General features: G+C 48.4%; 1 protein-coding gene across 1 annotated transcript; it reads left to right on the forward strand.

Moving 5' to 3' along the window:
- Positions 1 to 3,752: 3,752 nt before the first annotated feature.
- Positions 3,753 to 5,285, forward strand: LOC130075689 (uncharacterized). The gene has a single exon (XM_056240432.1). It carries the CDS (start codon positions 3,753 to 3,755, stop codon positions 5,283 to 5,285), a length of 1,533 nt encoding a protein of 510 aa, XP_056096407.1.
- The last annotated feature ends 15,076 nt before the right edge of the window (positions 5,286 to 20,361 follow it).

A 20,361-nucleotide genomic window follows, 5' to 3' on the forward strand; every position in this document is an offset into this window, starting at 1 on the left:
AGAGAGGGGCGGAGCTGTCAACTGATCACCACCTGGTGGTGAGTTGGATCCGATGGCAGAGGAGGAAGCTGGACAGACTCGGCAGACCCAAGCGTACTGTAAGGGTCTGCTGGGAACGTTTGGCCGAGTCTCCTGTCAGAGAGATCTTCAACTCCCACCTCCGGCGGAGCTTCGACCGGATCCCGAGGGAGGATGGAGATATTGAGTCTGAGTGGACCATGTTCTCCAACTCCATTGTCGAGGCGGCAATCCCCGAACCCGGTGGTGGACACCGGAAGTAAAGGATGCCGTCAAGCTGAAGAAGGAGTCCTATCGGGCCTGGTTGGCTTGTGGGACTCCTGAGGCAGCTGACGGGTACCGGCAGGCAAAGCGGACTGCAGCCCGGGTGGTTGTGGAGGCAAAAACTCGGGCCTGGGAGGAGTTCGGTGAGGCCATGGAGAAGGACTATCGGCTGGCCTCGAAGAGATTCTGGCAAACTGTCCGGCGCCTCAGGAGAGGGAAGCAGTGCCCTACCAACGCTGTTTACAGTGGAGGTGGGCAGCTGTTGACCTCAACTGGGGATGTCGTCGGACGGTGGAAGGAATACTTCGAGGATCTCCTCAATCCCACCGTCACGTCTTCCATTGAGGAAGCAGAGGCTGAGGGCTCGGATGTGGACTCGTCCATCACCCTGGCTGAAGTCACCGAGGTAGTCAAGAAACTCCTCGGTGGCAAGGCACCGGGGGTGGATGAGATCCGCCCTGAGTACCTCAAGTCTCTGGATGTTGTGGGGCTGTCTTGGCTGACACGCCTCTGCAGCATCGCGTGGCGGTCGGGGACAGTGCCTCTGGGTTGGCAGACCGGGGTGGTGGTCCCTCTTTTTAAGAAGGGGGACCGGAGGGTGTGTTCTAACTACAGGGGGATCACACTTCTCAGCCTCCCTGGGAAAGTCTATGCCTGGGTACTGGAGAGGAGAATACGGCCGATAGTGGAACCTCGGATTCAGGAGGAACAGTGCGGTTTTCGTCCAGGTCGTGGAACACTGGACCAGCTCCATACCCTCTACAGGGTGCTGGAGGGTTCATGGGAGTTTGCCCAACCAATCCACATGTGCTTTGTGGATTTGGAGAAGGCATTCGACTGTGTCCCTCGCGGCGGCCTGTGGAGGGTGCTCCGGGAGTATGGGGTCCGGGGTCCTTTGCTAAGGGCTGTCCAGTCCCTGTACGACCGAAGCAGGAGCTTGGTTCGCATTGCCGGGAGTAAGTCAGACTTCTTCCCGGTGCATGTTGGACTCCGGCAGGGCTGCCCTTTGTCGCCGGTTCTGTTCATAATTTTTATGGACAGAATTTCTAGGCGCAGCCAGGGGCCGGAGGGTGTCAGGTTTGGGGACCACACGATTTCGTCTCTGCTCTTTGCGGATGATGTTGTCGTGTTGGCCCCTTCAGACCAGGACCTTCAGCATGCACTGGGACGGTTTGCAGCCGAGTGTGAAGCGGCTGGGATGAGAATCAGCACCTCCAAATCCGAGGCCATGGTCCTCAGTCGGAAAAGGGTGGCTTGCGCACTTCAGGTTGGTGGAGAGTCCCTGTCTCAACTGGAGGAGTTTAAGTATCTTGGGGTTTTGTTCACGAGTGAGGGAAGGATGGAACGGGAGATTGACAGACGGATCGGTGCAGCTTCTGCAGTAATGCGGTCGATGTACCGATCTGTCGTGGTGAAGAAGGAGCTGAGCCGCAAGGCGAAGCTCTCGATTTACCGGTCAATCTACGTTCCTACTCTCACCTATGGTCATGAGCTTTGGGTCATGACCGAAAGGACAAGATCCCGGATACAGGCGGCCGAAATGAGCTTTCTCCGTAGGGTGGCGGGGCGATCCCTTAGAGATAGGGTGAGGAGCTCGGGTCACTCGGGAGGAGCTCAGTGTAGAGCCGCTGCTCCTTCACATCGAGAGGGGTCAGCTGAGGTGGCTCGGGCATCTGTTTCGGATGCCTCCTGGACGCCTTCCTGGGAAGGTGTTCCGGGCACATCCCACCGGGAGGAGACCCCGGGGAAGACCTAGGACACGCTGGAGGGATTATGTCTCCCGGCTGGCCTGGGAACGCCTCGGTGTCCCCCCGGAAGAGCTGGAGGAAGTGTCTAGGGAGAGGGAAGTCTGGGCATCTCTGCTTAGACTGCTGCCCCCGCGACCCGGCCCCGGATAAGCGGAAGAAGATGGATGGATGGATGGAATATTTTAAGCTTTGTTGTGTGAGCAATTAATGCAGTGTCAATTTGGTATACCTTGTTGTGTTTTGGATTAAGAAACGCGAGCGCGCCGCGCGCCGCGCATGTTGGAAGCTGAAAGTTGAGTTTCAGCCGAGCACATTACAAACTGCTAAATTCGTCTAAACGTTTTAGTCATTGTAATTGCTAAAATAAATTGTAGTTCATAACAAAACAGATATTACCTCTGTAAAGACGTTTACATGTTAATATATGTGCTTTTGGAACCGCCTGCTTGCAAAACGAGAATCTTTTGAGCAGAGTCGAAGAGGATCTGAATTATAGCGATGCTCCTGTAATTCAACCTAACAAGGCCTGATTTTCTAATCGTTAGATTAAACGAATTAAACTCCTGGTTTCAACTTTTGATTTAGCTAACCAAATGTTAAACCAGAACATTTCAATCATTAAAGTGCTAAATGATAAATGTATTGGGAGTTAAACCACAGACGTAAATTCCTGTAGGTCCAGTTACACGTAAATGCAGTGAAATAATTCTGCCTCGTGAACCCGTGAAACATAGCACCGTAAAATCCGCCTGAATCTAAATTGTGTGCAGTTAAGATTTGGCGCGCCCCACAAAGGTACAATTGAAGCAGTGTGGTTGTGATTCTGTTGCTGAACACTAGAGCGCAGCCTTGCGCCTCGGCCTCAAATTACCGCCACACCCTCTTCATCAACGTGAGCGCAATAGCGCCACCGTATGGACGCTCTCACATAAGGTCAATCTTTCCTGAATTTTCTTTTCTAAGTCATTTCTAATTCCTCACAGGAAGTGACTCACGAAAAGACGCCCCGTTGTGTTAAAGTCTAGGTTGTTTGAGAGGGCGCACCGTGGTTGACGCACAGTTGAGGCCGTGGACACCCTGGTTAAGTGCTTGGAGCGACGGAAAGATTGTCCCCGACACTGGCTCCAGCTAGTGTGATTTCAGGTCACCCCAAGCAAGCTAAATTAAGGTAAAGAAAGGTCATCCCCTTAGTATAAGCCACCAGAATATTATATATTCTCCCGTGACATGTAAGAGTGTCCACCCCTTTCCTAAAGAAAACCACACATAGTCGGCTCAAGCCCTTTTAGTTCCCGTAACTCTTTCTGTGCTACTGTTTACTCTGTTTTAACAGACCCATTAATTCCTATTATCTAATCTCCCTTTAAGTTTTTTTTCTTACTATTCTTCTGTTAGTTCTCTCTGCCTTGTGTGAGCTGTGCCTACCAGGTCACCCAGAGACGAAGCCTACAGAGACACCCAAGGAGAGCTGAATAACAGACTGACAGCCGAGCCGGTAGCACCAACGGTGACCTACTAGGCTCCGGCCCTGTCAAATCTTTATTTAGGCCCTGCTCTGACCTAAACAATTTGTCCCTACCTAACTGTCTGCAACAGTTAGACAAAGTACGGTAAACGGCATCGCCCGTATTAAGGGTATAAGCGCATAAATTGTAGAACAAATTTGCATTTGGTCTGGGTGTGCGTGTGTGTGTTGTGCTCCTCTCGCCCGCAGTGGCCAGTATGTCCCGGTCTCCCAGCCCAGCAGCCCACTGGGGCAGCCTCGAGACATGGCTGAATGCCATGACAGCCACCGTCCTGCCCAGGGATACCGGCGACTCCGAGCCCCGGGATCAGGCGCAGCTGGACACCGACCTGGACTCGCTGATGAGGCATGACCCAACTCAGAGCTACAACCACAAAGAATGGGCCCGAATCATGGGAAACCTGGCCCATACGCTCGTCGCACAAGCCCGCCTCCACGAAAGACACGCCATCAACCTGGACCAGGAGACGGCAACTCTGCGGTTCCAAGCGGAGGAGGCCCGGCGCGACCAAGCAAAGACCCAAAGTCGGCTCGACCAGCTACTACTCGAGAACGAGGAGCAGGATGAGGAGGAAACGGACTCAGAGCCACGAAAGGAAGTAGAAGAACTTCAAACTGCTCTGGAAAACCTTCGTCTAGACACCGACCAAAAGGAACTAAAAGAAAGAAAAGCCAGAGAGACACTCACCGAAAAACTGCAACAAGGTGAAGCTCTCCTTGAGAGAGCAAACAATGAACTAAAAGAAAGAGACGCCAAAGCCAAAGCCTGTGAGAAACACTTGAAGGTGGCCAGAGCTGAAATAAATGAACTTATCCAGCAAAAAGAACTTTATAAAGATGAGCTCGACGCTGTCCACCGTGAGTTAAAACACTCCTATAAACTTCAAAGTGACCCGGAAAGAGAGACACACACTACCAAGTTTTCTCTGACCGGTCAGTCTGCACACTTCAGCCAAGAACACAGAACTGTGAAGGGAAGCGAACGGCCACCGTCCCAGATATCGACGGACAGTCTACAAGAGCCCTCGCCCTCAGGAAAAGGAGGGGCGCCCCAGAAAGCCCTTGCCACTTATCACGGCATGGCCTTTAAGGAACTTGACAAGTTGGCCCGGAACATTCCTACCTTCACCCCAAACCCTGCCGGAGGCCATGATGTGCATGCCTACTTGAAAGACATTGACTTCCACTTATACACTGTTCCCCACGTCACCCCGTGGGACAGATTATACCTGCTTCGAATTACGTCTAGTCGGGACGTACGCAGTTTTCTGGATCGCCAACCAGATTCAGTTAAGGCGGACTATCAGCAACTGCGACAGGCATTCGTCAGGGAATTCTCTGATCCAGACACTGATCAAGGACTCATCACCGCGATGAGCCTCAAGCAGGCACGTTTAGAAACTCCGCAGGCCTTTTACACTCGCATCAGACAGGCCTACTTTGGGGCAAGGAATGATCCCGGGATGGAGGAGGACTTTAACTTCCGAACTTTGTTTCTCCGAAACCTGCATCCCACAGTGAGCCATCACTTAGGAGTCCTGGCCTGCCCTCGCACATTGAGTACCCAGCAACTGCGAGATTTAGCCCACAAAGCGTTTATCAAACAGAAAATTGCTTCTGAAAAGACTGTCAAAACTCCCTCTATCTGCCCTATCACTGATCAGCACTCACAGCTGGCACTAGAGGGGACCGACAAAACCGACAAAGGGGACAAGCCAGACTCCTCGTGACTAAGGGTAAGGAGTAACACCCTTCCCGATAGCCCTCCTACTGAACCAAGCACCACGAACACTGTTCTCCTGACACAGACCACAGAACCAGCTGTCACAACACCAAGGGACAATGACACCCACTCGCTGCTATTGACAACCGCACATCCAGATGCGGACAACCACACCCAGCACACCAGTGAGCAAACCCCTGAGATACCAGAAAGTGCGGTTTTGGTTGTGTGTCTCCGCAACGAAGCCCAAGATACCGACCCTAACTGTTTGTCTATCACCACACATCCCCGACACTAAAACTCCTGGGGAACCTGGTCGAAAAAGGACTAGCACGCAAACTTTATCTTTATTTATGTTACGGCCAGCTCGTTTCGGCCGTACATAAAGTAAACAAGTACACCGAAAATGACTTGCAAGATTTTATTCGTCCTCAAAAATCACAATAAACTGAATATAACAAAGTCTAGGGTTTCAAATCAAAAGGGTCAAAAATCATAATCCGGTTGGGGAGTAAAAGAAGGTTGGTATGGGCTGTAAATCAAAAGGTTCGAATGACTTCGCCAGAGGCTGTCAGTCCCCCTGGACGAAGTGAAGATGAGATGTTCAATCCAAGGTTTTATCCTCTTCATAATCAAAGATGATCGGAGGAAGCAGGTGTGTGCGATCTCCCACGCTCTCTCAGAGCAACACCGCCACCAGCAGGCGAGCAAGCAGAACACAGGGTCGTAACACCTCCCTCCAAAAGAAAAAGATTCGGCCACGAATCTAAAAAAACAAGAAAAAAAAAACAATTAAGCACAACCCAAAACAAGCGCAATGACATTCTGGACGTCGTCTTCTCTTCATTTTCCAGCACCTCTGGGCCCTAGAGATGCAGAGAAAAGAAAATGGACAACGCAGAGGTTAGGTTATGCTCTGGAAAGGGTGTCAGCTATGACATTATCTTTTCCTCGAATGTGTTGAATCTCAAGGTGGAAAGGTTGTAAAATGAGACTCCATCGCATAAGTCGCTGATTTCGATTTCTCATTCGATTCAAGAAAACCAACGGATTATGATCCGTATAGATGATAATCGGTGCAGCGATGGACCCTAGGTATACCTCAAAATGTTGCACGGCCAACACTAGGGCGAGAGCTTCCTTCTCAATGGTAGAGTATACCTGTTGATGTCGATTAAACTTTTTTGAAAAGTAACTTACAGGATGTAGAACCTTGTTCGAATCCTCCTGTAAGAGGACAGCACCCGCACCACAAGCACTTGCATCGATTGCAAGGCTAAAAGATTTCTCAAAATCCGGGGCTGTTAAAACAGGGGCACACGCCAACAACGCTTTACAATTATCAAAAGCTTGTTGACAGAGCTCAGACCACTGAAAAGTCAACTTTGGACTCAATAAATCGGTAAGAGGGGAGACCACACTGGCGAAATTTTCACAGAAGCCCCGGTAATATCCCACCATACCGAGAAACCGTCGCAATTCACGACGAGTGGTGGGTACGGGAAAATCACAAATGGCTTCAACCTTGGTCTCGACAGGCTTTACACAACCGTTTCCCACGACTTTACCTAAGTAGGTAACGGTTGCCTTCGCGAATTCCGATTTAGCGAGGTTTATGGTCAGATTAGCCTTTGCTAAACGAGAAAACAATTCCTTAATCTGGTTAAGATGTTCAGACCAGGAGGAATTATACAACACCACGTCGTCAAGATATGCCTCACATCCTGACATTCCATACAGTATACGATTTACGAGACGCTGGAACGTCGCGGGTGCATTTCGCACTCCGAAAGGCATAACCGTATACTGCAGGAAAGCATCAGGTGTGACGAAGGCGGATAATTCCTTCGCTCGACAAGTCAGCGGCACCTGCCAATATCCCTTTAGGAGATCGAACTTACTAACATATCGAGCAGAGCCAACATGATCGACGCAGTCATCAACTCGAGGCAAAGGGAAGCAATCCGGCTTAGTAACAGAATTTAGTTTTCGATAATCTGTGCAGAATCGATATGAGCCATCAGATTTATTTACCAGAACACAAGGGGAACTCCATGAACTGAAACTACATTCAGCCAGATCATGAGCAAGTAGATAGTTCACCTCTTGTTTCAGCAAATCTCTTTTAAAAGGATTGACTCGATATGCGTTCTGTTTAACAGGACATGAGGCTCCTACGTCGATATCATGTTCTATGATAGATGTACGACCAGGAACATCACGGAAAAGAGAGGGAAATGACATCACCAACTCAGTGACATCACTCCTCTCCTTCTCTGTCAGATAAGAAAGATGAGAGGACAGATTAAGAAGAATCTCAGAGTTCTTAAGTCGCCCGTCGACCTTTTCTCGAGAAAGAAAACTCTCATCCTCATCAGCATTCTCCAAAGAATCCTTACTCGGGCTACGAAAGGAAGATGACAATTCTGGAAAAGAATCACAAGAGTTTACCACATTAACAGTAACGGGACGAACAGGAACTATGTACAATTTCAACAGGTTACTGTGACATACTTGTACCTTCTTCCTCCGATCAGGAGTATTCAACAGATAGTTATTATCAGAAAGACGTTTAACTATCTTGTAAGGGCCTGTAAATTTAGCCTGAAATGGATTTGCAGGTAGAGACAATAAAGCCAATACTTGTTCACCCACCTGAAATTCTCTTAATTTAGCTTTCTTGTCAAAGCGTTGTTGCATTTTTATTTGAGACTTACTCAATTTCTTTTTAGCAAGAGCTCGTGCCTCATATAATCTACGCCGGAATCCACTCACATAATCTGAAATATTTCCAGAAGGTTTAGACATTCGCCACTCCTCAGCTAACACAGTTGTAGGTCCTCGCACTACATGTCCGAACACTAATTCATTTGGGCTAAACCCAAGACTTTCTTGGATTACCTCACGGATCGCTAACAACATCCATGGCAGACCTTCTTCCCAATCCGCATCGAGTTCCACACAATATGACCTCAAAAGGGACTTCAGGGTTTGATGAAACCTTTCAAGAACTCCTTGACTCTGTGGATGATAAGCACTAGAAATATTGTGTTTCACTCGAAGTTGACGCAGGGCTTTTGAGAACTGTTTTGACATAAAGTTCGAACCCTGATCAGATTGAATGACTTTAGGTATTCCAAAGGTCGACATGAAATTAGTGAGAGCCTTCAAGACAGATTTAGTAGTAATGGACCTTAACGGATAAGCAGCCGGATAACGAGTAGTCTGACACATAATGGTTAAAAGGTATTGGTGACCAGTCTTGGACCGAGGCAAAGGACCAACACAGTCAACTATCAAATACTCAAAAGGAGTGGAACCGACGGAAATAGGTTGCAACGGAGCAACAGGTAACTTTTGATTTGGCTTACCGGTGATCTGGCATGTATGACAAGATCGAATATGTTTTGCCACATCTCGTTTCACCTTCGGCCAATAGAACTGTCGTAAGACTCGATCGTACGTTTTACGAACTCCGGTATGACCAGCAAGTCCTTGATGAGCTAAATGCAACACGGATTCCCTCATCGTAAAAGGAACCACAATCTGAATTTTAGGTTCAGGAGAAACATCTTCATGCAACACCACTTTCCGACAAAGCAGACCATCATCAAGAAAGTACGAAGAAGACTGAGGATCAGAACACTTCTTAGACCCTACTTCAGAGAATAAGGTTTTAAGACTGTCGTCGCTCTGTTGAGCTCTAATCAAATCCTCTCGAGAAATCTGGAACAAAGAAGTCAGAGAACAATCAACATCAGAGAGATCAACATTGGTTTTCTCAAGAGTGGACAGAACCTCTAATGTATCGTTAGATTCATGTCGCAACACTGTCGATTCTTTCTGGTCAGAAGACAACGAAGAACAGGACTTCAGGTCTCCTTGCTCAGGACTCTTGGATACATCCGATCCTGAATCACCTGTATGAACAGTATAGAAGAAGGTATCATGCAGTGGAACTTCAACTTGATTTTCAGATAATGGTTTAGCCATTGATCGAGTAACTGCACAAGCTGGAAACAAATCAGGAAATTCTCTACAATTTCCAACATCAGATTTCCTAGGTGTAGATGCTATTATGGGTGGAGCTGCCACTTCACTCCAACCCCAAACATTCCCACCAGCTAAATCATTTCCCAGAATAAATGTAATCCCAGGGACTGGAAGTGCAGAACGAACACCAACTACTACATCACCAGATACAATGGCAGAGGAAAGATGGATTCGATGCAAAGGCACTTCAACAAACCCCATCTCAAAACCTCGCACTAACACATGAGTTCCAGTAGCGGTTTCAGAAGTCAAGGGTAAAATTCCCTCTAACAGAAACGACTGCGCAGCCCCTGTATCTCGAAGAAGACGTATTGGCACCGTTTCATTTGAACCAGGCAATGACACATTTCCTTCTGTGATAAAAGGTGTATAATCAACAGAAGAAATTGTACACTGATCAACAGATTTATCACCAGAACTGGACAAATGACGATCTTTCTCATCACGAGTGTCAATAGTAAATGGTGAGGTAGAAACCAAAGCAACAGGTTTCGACAATCTCTCTTTCCTCTTGAGTATCTGACAGTCAGATATTTTATGACCAGGCTTTTTACAATAAAAGCAAACCATGTCTCGTGAGACTACAGGTTTACTAGAATGTTCAGCAGCTGTTGTCTTACTATTCCTACTCATCACAGGAGACTTTGTCTTAGGTTGAAAGCAAAACTTAGACTTACTCATATTGTTGGTTTTAAGACCGACTGAACTGAATGACTCACAATGGGTTAATACGAATTCATCAGCCATGATAGCAGCTTCTGAAAGTGTATTCACCTTGTGTTCAGTGAGATGCGTAGCTACAGCATGAGGAACACAATGTTTAAACTCCTCTAAGAGCACTAATTCTCTTAACTGCTCTCTAGTTGTAACCTTCATTGAAGTGCACCAACGATCAAATAAGTTCTCTTTTTCTCTTGCAAACTCAACATGAGTACATTCATCAGCTTTACTCAAAGTCCTAAATTTCTGACGATATGCCTCAGGCACGAGTTCATATGCATGTAACACAGCAGACTTCACAACATCATACTCACCACTCTGTTCCAGTGAGAGTGCAGAATAAACTTCCTGAGCTTTACCTGTGAACACACACTGTAATAATAAAGTCCAAAAGCTTTTCGGCCATTTCATGGATAAAGCAACACGTTCAAAGTGATAGAAATATTTATCCACTTCCTTTTCAGAAAATGGCGGCACTAATCTCATATTTCTGTGAACATCAAACACAGGTTCACCTGCATTCGCATGCTGTTGTGGAACAGGAGGCACATTCGCTTGTGAAGCTTCAGCCGTCTTTGCTGCTAATTCTAACTCCAACTTTTTTATCTCAAATGCTCTCTCGTCACGTTCCTTCTCTAACTGAAGCGTTCTCTCTTCTAAATCAAGCTCCATTCTTCGCATAGCTAACTGATGATTTAATTTCCTCTCTTCAAATTCTCTTTCTACCGCTCGCTCTTTCATAGCGCGATCATCTCGTTCAGCACGAATTTTCGCGGCATCTAAACACAATTGCTTCTCTTGCAAAGACAATTCAGGAAATTTCGTCTCACTTTCACTATAAACCTCAGCAGGAGTAGACACAAACGATTCACTCGGAGTGATTAGCTCTGTGCTTACCTCTATAACTCCTCTATCAACAAGTGACCGCTTCAAAGTAGTCACCATAGTCTCCCTCAGCCTCTTCTCCTGAGAAGTAAAATCGACACTGAAGCGTTCGGCGATTTGCACCAACTGCTCCTTTGTACAACTCTCAAGCAAAGCTTCTGATGGACACGCAAAGAAATCCTCGACCACCGAAGACATTTCGTTCGTATGTTTTATGCACAATAACACAATCGAAACTACTAGCTAACACACGTGAGACGCTGTTTACTCAAAATACAATTCCCAGCCACAGCTTCAAAAAGGAACTACGTCACCGTATTACGCAACCTCATTCACAAAATTTTCAAAGACTTCCCACAAGTCAAAACACAGTGTAAGCGTAAAATAAACTGCACTATACACGCAATCTCAACGATTTTCCCTTTTTTTTTTTTTTTGTAGAATGGATTTACCACTTATAATATAAGAGAACTCCAGCTCCTAACTCAGAAAAACACTAACTAAATCCTACCTGGTCTTCAGAGATGTACCGGGCTCGAGGCGACATTAAACGCTGAACTCCGCAACTATCAGTCAAACTGAAAGTCCGGAAGCGTACCCCCTACAGAGAGTTAATCTCCACCCAGGATAACCTCCAAAAACAAGAAAGGCAAAATAACAAAACAAAACAACAAACAGTGCTCCGACGGAAGGATTGTATTCACAATCCAGCTGGAAACACTCTAACTCACCAGAGTTCTCATTTATAAAGGTAACCATTCACAAAAACATACACACATACAACCCATACTTACCAACGTTTCCTACCCCAATAGGATCGCGGACGAGACTCCAATTTATGTTACGGCCAGCTCGTTTCGGCCGTACATAAAGTAAACAAGTACACCGAAAATGACTTGCAAGATTTTATTCGTCCTCAAAAATCACAATAAACTGAATATAACAAAGTCTAGGGTTTCAAATCAAAAGGGTCAAAAATCATAATCCGGTTGGGGAGTAAAAGAAGGTTGGTATGGGCTGTAAATCAAAAGGTTCGAATGACTTCGCCAGAGGCTGTCAGTCCCCCTGGACGAAGTGAAGATGAGATGTTCAATCCAAGGTTTTATCCTCTTCATAATCAAAGATGATCGGAGGAAGCAGGTGTGTGCGATCTCCCACGCTCTCTCAGAGCAACACCGCCACCAGCAGGCGAGCAAGCAGAACACAGGGTCGTAACACTATCACAGTGGAAAATGTGGTGAAGCTCGAAGCTCTGGTCGACACCGGATCGGACCTCACTTTGATATCAGCCGAACTCTTTGAAAGACTCAGATTTGAAGCTAACAGACAGAACAGAACTCTAAAATCTCAGAATTGTGAGCTGAATGTGCGATCTTACAGCCAAACTGACATTCGGCTTGAACGAATAGCTCCAATTCACTTAACACTTGGTCCCATGGGTTTATTACACCCTGTGTACATTTCACCAATGGACACGTACCCCCTCCTCATCGGCAAAGATCTACTAGATCGCTTCGAGCCCCTGCTGGATTTCAGACAACTGAAAATCTGGGCTCAAGTGCGAGAACCCCTCCCCTGTCAGCCACCCAGGTCAACTGAGCCAGACTGTCAGGTCACAGAGGTCACGGGAACTTTCGCCGCCAGCCAGGGAGACACAGACTCAGCACCTGACCGAGATTCAAGTTCATTACTCTGCACTTTTCAACTCACCAAAGACTCTGAGTCCTTCTGCCCCAAGGTCAACACCGAACTACAGCTGAATGGTATAACCACCACAGACATTGTTCTCGCTCTATGCGCCGACAATTCCGCTGTCAGCCTGTCACTTTTCAACGATCTAAGTAAAGTCACGCCAGACCTTCCTTCTGCCAGCAAACGCACACGTTTCCCTTTGAACTCATGCCCCTTAAACCTGGTGACTCCAAAAGGTATCTGTGCTTTGAACTTGAACTGGAACCATCGGTGCCTAACTCATTACTTCTTGATCATTACGGACCTGCCCCACGATGTCTACATTGGAGCAGACATTCTGATTCGCCTCCAGGCTCATGTGGATTTTATTAATGAGGTACTGTGGGCCCCACTGACTTTACAAACAGCTGTTGTTCCTACACACACTGACAATCTTCTGTCAGGCCAAACCATCCCAGAAATTTGCACCCTAATCAGCGAACAGGCAACTGTAGTGCCTGCCTACACCAAAGGGGTCGCTGTTCGATTGAACATACGGTGTGGCCAAATCCTAAACCACACACTGGGTTTCTTTCAACCTTCGCCCGAATGCCTTGAACTTGGACTCACACTTGAGGCCACACCCCTCACTGAAGTGTCATCTCGGGCCATCTACATCCTTTTCAACAACTGCATTGCAGTGGACATCACAATTCCAAAAGCCTATCGGCTAGGATGGCTAGTAAGCCATGACTTTCCTGATTTTGAACCTACTTTACCTGTCATTGGGCCAATTCCAGTTTCAATGATACCCGAAGGGTGCACAGACGACACACTGCGCACAGCACCTTTCAAGATCATCTCCATCGCCTCTGTCATGCCGATGGACAAAGATCAAGTCTGCAGAACGGAACTGACGGAGGACAAACACCTTGCCGTCTACACAGTTTCCAAACAATTTACCTGCGAGACTGATGCAACTCCTGCACCTGCGCCTGCAAACACAACAGGCGATTCACCCACAGAGGAGCCATATACAGGTTTTAAGACCCAAGTTCAGCAAATTCTAAAAGACGCCGATGCAATCAAAGTGGATGAAGATCTACAAAGACTAAGACAAGTCCTTTACAAATTCAAAGCGTCATTTGCCAAAGACTCTCTAGATTGTGGTCTCACCCACCTTCACACCGTGCGCATTCCAACGCCCCCTGAGGCTCCTCCCACCTTCGTCAGGCAGTACAAGATCCCCATCGCATCACACGAACCGGTGCAAGAAATCATTGACTCTATGCTTGAAAAAGGTGTAATTTGCCCATGCAATAGCACCTATTCTGCTCCTATCTGGCCGGTAATCAAACCAAACGGCAAGTGGCGACCCACCATCGACTACCGAAAACTGAATCAACAGGTGCCACTGTCAAGATGGCCCATGACCCAGCTAGAGCAAGAAATACCCAGAATCAGGGGAGCCACAATCTTCTCCACACTTGACGTGGCCTCAGGGTTTTGGACCATACCTGTGCATCCAGATGATCAGCACAAGCTTGCTTTCACGTTCGGTAACAGACAATTCACTTTCACCAGGTGCCCATTCGGCTATGCTAACTCACCCGCCGAATTTAACATCTTCCTGAACAAAGCATGCCCCGATGCAAGGATGAGAGACAACCTCATCTATGTGGACGACGTGCTGATGAAAAGCACAACAGTAACCGATTACCTGAAAGAAATAGACTATGTTTTGAACCAATTATCAGCTGCGGGAGCCAAGATTGCCCTCCACAAAGGACAATGGTGTCGAACCAAGGTCAACTACGTGGGACTACTGATCGGGTCACAGGGCATCGAACCACAGTCCAGCCGCATTCAAGCTGTTCAAAACATCAAACCACCCACCAACCTCTCAGAACTGCGAAGTTTCCTGGGGGTGTGCAACTACTCACGGCAGTTCATCGAAAGCTATTCAGACATTGCAAAGCCTCTGACTGCCCTGCTGAAAAAAGACTGCCCGTTTGTCTGGACAGCCGTCCAGGACAATGCCATGACTGAGCTGAAACGTCACCTGTGCACAGCTCCATGTCTGGCTTACCCTGACCCACAAAGAGAATTCTACTTAGAAGCCGGATTCTCCAACCACTGTCTCAGCGCTGGCCTGTACCAACGACACGATCAAGACAAAAGAGTTGTAGCATATGCCAGCAAGACACTCCTTCCACCAGAGACTAAATTCTCAGACTGTGAAAAAGCGCTGCTTTGCACTGTATGGGCCATACAACGATTCTCCAACTACATTGGAGCTCAGAAAGTTATCATTGAGACTTGTCACCAGCCTGTCATGTTCCTCAACAGCCAACGCATCCGCGATGGCGTGGTCACCAATTCCCGCATCGCCACGTGGTTGATGGCCCTCCAAGGGCGCAATGTTGAGGCAAGATATGCCCAGAACCACAAGTCAGCGCTAGGCAACGGCCTGGCTGCCTGCCAGAACTGCTCTGATAACGCACCACCTGTGACAGCTAATGTGGAAGAACCACAACCACAGACGTGTCACAGATACTTCGAAGACAACACGTGCCAAGGTATGCCCACAGCTTACGTCGATGGATGTTCCTACAACCAAGAGGGCATCCGCCAAGCTGGCGCGGGTGTGTTATGGGTCAATGATCGGCCTTGCCCACCTCAACACTTCAGGCTGGGGCCTCAGTCATCACAATATGCTGAGGTGGCAGCCATTCTCATAACCATGCAAATCTCAGCGACCCACAACATCAAAGAACTCCTGATCTGCACAGACTCGAACTATGCCAGACTAAGTTTCACATGCCACCTCCCAGGGTGGAAACAAAATGGCTTTAAGACTGCGAACGGTAAGCCTGTCAAACACCAACACTTGTTTCAGGCATGCGATGACCTAACTAGACAACACAACATGATCGTCTTCTGGAAAAAGGTGAAAGGCCACTCCAAGCAACCAGGCCTCGATAAGGACTTGAATGACCAAACCGATGCCCTTGCCAAGACTGGCGCACTGCACGGTAACCCATGGTCACCTCCAGCCCAATCACCGGCTTTCCCGCAGCAAACGTACCTTTCCTGCCGCACTGCCCGCCTCTCAGCCTCTAACTCTGACCCCACAGATCTCAAACAACGACATAGCGGACATGCAAGCCACTGACATGTCCATAAAGACTTTCCTAAACCACCTCTCTGACCCCTCCAACCACCCACTCACACAGTCTGATCTCACTGACAACCCGTGCCTCAAACGACAGCACGACATCAAGCACATGCTGCGTGTGATTAACGACATTCTGTGGTATACACCTGATGACACCACCACGCCACGGCTGGTGGTCCCTCAGTGTCTAAGGGGGGTGATGCTAATATACGCCCACGACGCGCCATGTGCTGGACATCACGGCACCAGAGCCACCTATAAGACACTGAAGCAAGTGGCATATTGGCCCCGCATGCAAGAACACGTAGCGGAATATGTCAAAGAATGCCTAATTTGCTGCCAGTTCCAACCTGCAAATCCGAACCACAGAGCTCCGCTGCAACGCAGAAGGGTCACCTTCCCATGGTTAAACCTCCAAATCGACTGGGTAGGGCCTCTGCCAAGGTCAACAAAGGGCAACAAGTACTTCCTCACAGTCGTGTGCCAGTTCACAAAATGGGTAGAGTGTCTTCCAGCACCCAACGACACCGCTCAGACCACGGCATACCTCCTGATGAATCACATCTTCTCCAGATTCGGATTGCCAATGAGTGTCAACTCAGACAGAGGTACTCACTTTACAGCTGAGATTATGCAGCAGATCTGGAAACTCCTGGGGGTCCAAGTTCAACTACACGTGAGTTTCACCCGATTTCATCTGGCCAAGTTGAACGTTCGAATCGGACTGTGGTCAGCATGCTGAGAAAGTATGTGGCTGCCAACCAGAAAGACTGGGACGTGAAACTCCCGCTGGTGTTAATGGCTCTCAGGGCCACCCCACAAGACTCAACTCAGGTGTCTCCCTTCGAACTAATGACTGGACGACAGATGACACTTCCACTGCACCTGCTGTATCAGCCAGGAGACTCCGGTCTTATCACAGCCTGCACCACTCACCAGTACATCGATGAGCTGCACCGGCACCTGAAAGCAACCTTCGCTTTCGCCCAACAACAGCTTCAAAAGAGCGCCGAGGGCCAGAAAGCATACTATGACCGGAAAGCGTCACACCAGGAACTAGCCGTGGGTGACAGGGTCTGGTATTACAGCTTCGCGCAGCCACCACGCACAGCCTCCCATCGGCTGTCAAAGAAATTCCTACCCCATTGGACAGGACCTCATGAAATTGTTGACAAACTTTCTCCGGTGGCGTACCGAATCCAATTAAGCCGGGGACAGAAAGACCCAGTGCTCAAATGGGTCCACCGCAACCAAATTAAAAGACATTCGGCTGTTGGCCGAGAAAGGCGGGGAGAGGCCAATGCAAACTAACCTGATTACCCTCCTAGGAGTGAAAAGACTGTCCTGCCAAACCAAGGACAACTCTCGCTGACACACTGTCCCCCTCTCTCTCTCTCTCTCCCCCTATCTCTCCACATCTTCCCTTTCACCTCTAATAGGATGTTGATGTGGTTCGCCATCCTGCTCGTCCAGTCGACCCGAGGGCAACCACCACCTGACGTCATCTCAACCGGCCCGGCGTCAGGCATTGTGCTGAGGGAGCAACCAGGTCTCTTGATCACCAACTGCCGAACCCACACCCAGAAGGTGTACGTTCGACTCGATCCCCGCAACGTGTACCGGGCACACTACCCCAGTGCAACAGCCCAGTACAGCTGGGCCGGGGCCCGATGGACCGAGGACTCTCTCAACCATGCCGAGGCCGACGTCAGGCACATGCTGAACCAACTCGAAAAGATGACCGTCACCCAAGCAGAATTAGGCGGACACAGCCGCCGCCCCAAACGATTCCTCGGAGCTCTGCTGGGAGCCGCAGCTGCGGTTGGAACTCTGTTCAACATTGGTATGTCAAGTGTCAACGCCGTCAACCTAGCCACCGTGAGACGACAGGTGGCTGAAATTCAAACAGAGATCCCACAGCTAAAAGAGCAGCTCAACGTGCAGAGTGCTTCCCTGCAGACCGTTGGAAGGACCTTGAGAGGAACTGTGGTCATTCTCAATACCCACAGTGTCCTGCTGAACCAGACTGTGAAGTCCATGAAACAGCTGTTCACTGTTTTCCAAAATGACTTTGCCCAAACTCAGCTAGTCACCGCCCTGATGTCAGACATGTTGCGGGAGGTGAGCTCATCCATCGACAGCCTAGCCATGGGTAGGATCCCGCCCTACCTCTTACCGTTGAGCCTTGTCCAGACTGTGCTGGCTTCCGCAATCACCACACCACCTGATCCGCTCCAAGTACACCTGGCCTACTCGCTCGGCAGCGCCATCCCACTCTATGTCGACCCAGAGCAAAGAGAAATGGGCTTCCTCCTGAACTTACCCATCATAGAGTCAAGCCGAATCTACAGACTCAAAGACATTGTCAATGTCGGGTTTTGGAAGGGTAACACACACATCAAAATCCGCACCCCAGACGTGGTGGCCTACCACGACAGCGATCCACAGCTGTACCTGGGCCCAAACCTGCACATGTGCACATTAACGAAAGATATTCACTATCTCTGCCCTAGCAAACCCTTCCTCAGAGATAACACTGATGGAATCTGTGGGCTGCAAACCATGTCCAGCGACAACCGCTGCCCGGCCGAAGCCAAGCCTCGCATGCAAGTGGAAGAAACCCGAGCAGAGATCATCGGTGACCGGTGGCTCGTCAACACTCCGGTACTCACGGCTACTCTTACCTATGACCAGCATGACACCGCCACCCGTGTCAGCCTGCTCAACCAGAGCATGTGGATTCAAGTACCTAAAGGTGCCATCCTCCACGTAGATGACCTGGCATTATATCATCTCCCGAGCCACGAGTACGAAACAGAACTGGAAATCCCCTCCTTCTTCAAGGACCATAACTTCACCCTGGGTCCAGAACTGGAACTGGAAATTGAGACAGGGGGGTCACAGCTGATCGACATTGCTCCCCTCGACTCTGCCCTACAAGCTTTGTCTCGACAGCCCCTCTTGACTACCTCACCTGTTGTCCGAGCCTGGACCGCAGCCGACACGGCGCTGTGCCTCTCTATGGTAGTTAGACACATTCTAACACTGGGCTTGGCTTTCATCCTGTACAGGAGACTCAACGAGAACCGAGCAGCTACCATCAGGCTCACCAAAGCCGTGTCCGGAGGCTTTCGATGAAACCCCCGGAAGGAGGATAACACGCAAGAAGCCGCCGGCAACCTCATTGAGTTAAGCCTTCAGCCCCAATAACCACCTGCTACAAGACCCTCATGATTCACCTGCATCGCCATTGTGATGATTGTCGTCCGATGATGTCTCCACAGGGACGCCATCTGACGAAAAGGAGGACTGTAGAGTATGAATGGAGAATCATGAATTCCGAACGCCATGCACACATTCCTGCGAACGGTTTCTAAATGCCCACAACCTATGACTCACCCAATCTAAATCAACTAGCGCCAACGAGTCTGAGGTTTAAATTGATTTCTGACACCTTTACAGCGTAACTGAGTCTCCCCAGACCTCCTCGTGCCAGCCCGATTCATTCGCGAGGCACGATCAAAGAAGACCGTTATCTCTAACACCCCTCCTTGGCGAAGGGGGGGGGGGGGGGGGGGTGCCAGATGTTCAAATGAAGATACGCACACACCTATGTTCACACACATACCTATGAACCCTAGGTTTCTATCTATAAATCGGTACTAAAACAAGAGTTGGTGTATTAAAATACCTGTAACAGAACTATAAATGTGCAAACATGTCCTACGAATGTTTTCATGAATGTAAGACACTTATAAATGCCTGAAAGTGTGCATTAAGAGGTAATTCTGCAATATTATGTCTGTGACGTGTGATGTCTGATATGTTTGTAATCCTAAAAATCTGATCTATTCATTAAGCTGTATATCGATAGCGTGAAATATATATAACTACCTATATATGCCATTTCCAAAGTAAGCTTAAGGTCCTTCTAGTCATAAAGATGCAAATTGATTCCGAATGACCCACTCGGGGGCGTAGGCTCTGTTCAAGATGGGCCATTATCATTGGCCGACACACCTATCCAAGGCGTGTTCTGTTTATCTTTAAAACCCCAAACTCAGAGACATTCGTTCTCTGTTCTCTGTTCTCTGTTCCCTGTTCCTGTATCCTGATGTAATCCTCGTGTTTTATTTTGTTCCTGTTTTATTTTGTCTTCGTTTTATTTTGCGTATAGCCAGTCTGTCCTTAGTGCGGTCCTCGAGATACCCACGTGCGTTTTGTTAGTCTTCCAGCATCCCAGCGAAAGGACTATCTTCACGCATACAGAACTGCGTTAGAACTTTTAAATCTCCCGCGACAACCACGCTTGGAGGAATCAAAGAAGCCCGCCTCCTATTCCCAGGACGCCACAAGCTTGCGCTTCCACACCGCTCTAACCAGGTCTGAATGCAAACTGTTCCATCTAAATTTAGACGCTCTGAAGTGTGTATTCTGTAGGCTGTCTCTGAGGACCTAACTGTGCTAGCAATTGTGTTTTTCCCTGTGTTTCTACCTTCTTTTCTTATTGTTTAAGTTCATTTTGGTTTCATATATATATCTTTGTTTTACATGTAGTGTAGTTCATTAAACCTCA

The sequence above is a fragment of the Rhinichthys klamathensis genome, unplaced genomic scaffold, assembly GCF_029890125.1.
Source record: "Rhinichthys klamathensis goyatoka isolate OS25496 unplaced genomic scaffold, OSU_Roscu_1.1 h1tg000599l_1, whole genome shotgun sequence".
NCBI lineage: Eukaryota > Metazoa > Chordata > Actinopteri > Cypriniformes > Leuciscidae > Rhinichthys > Rhinichthys klamathensis.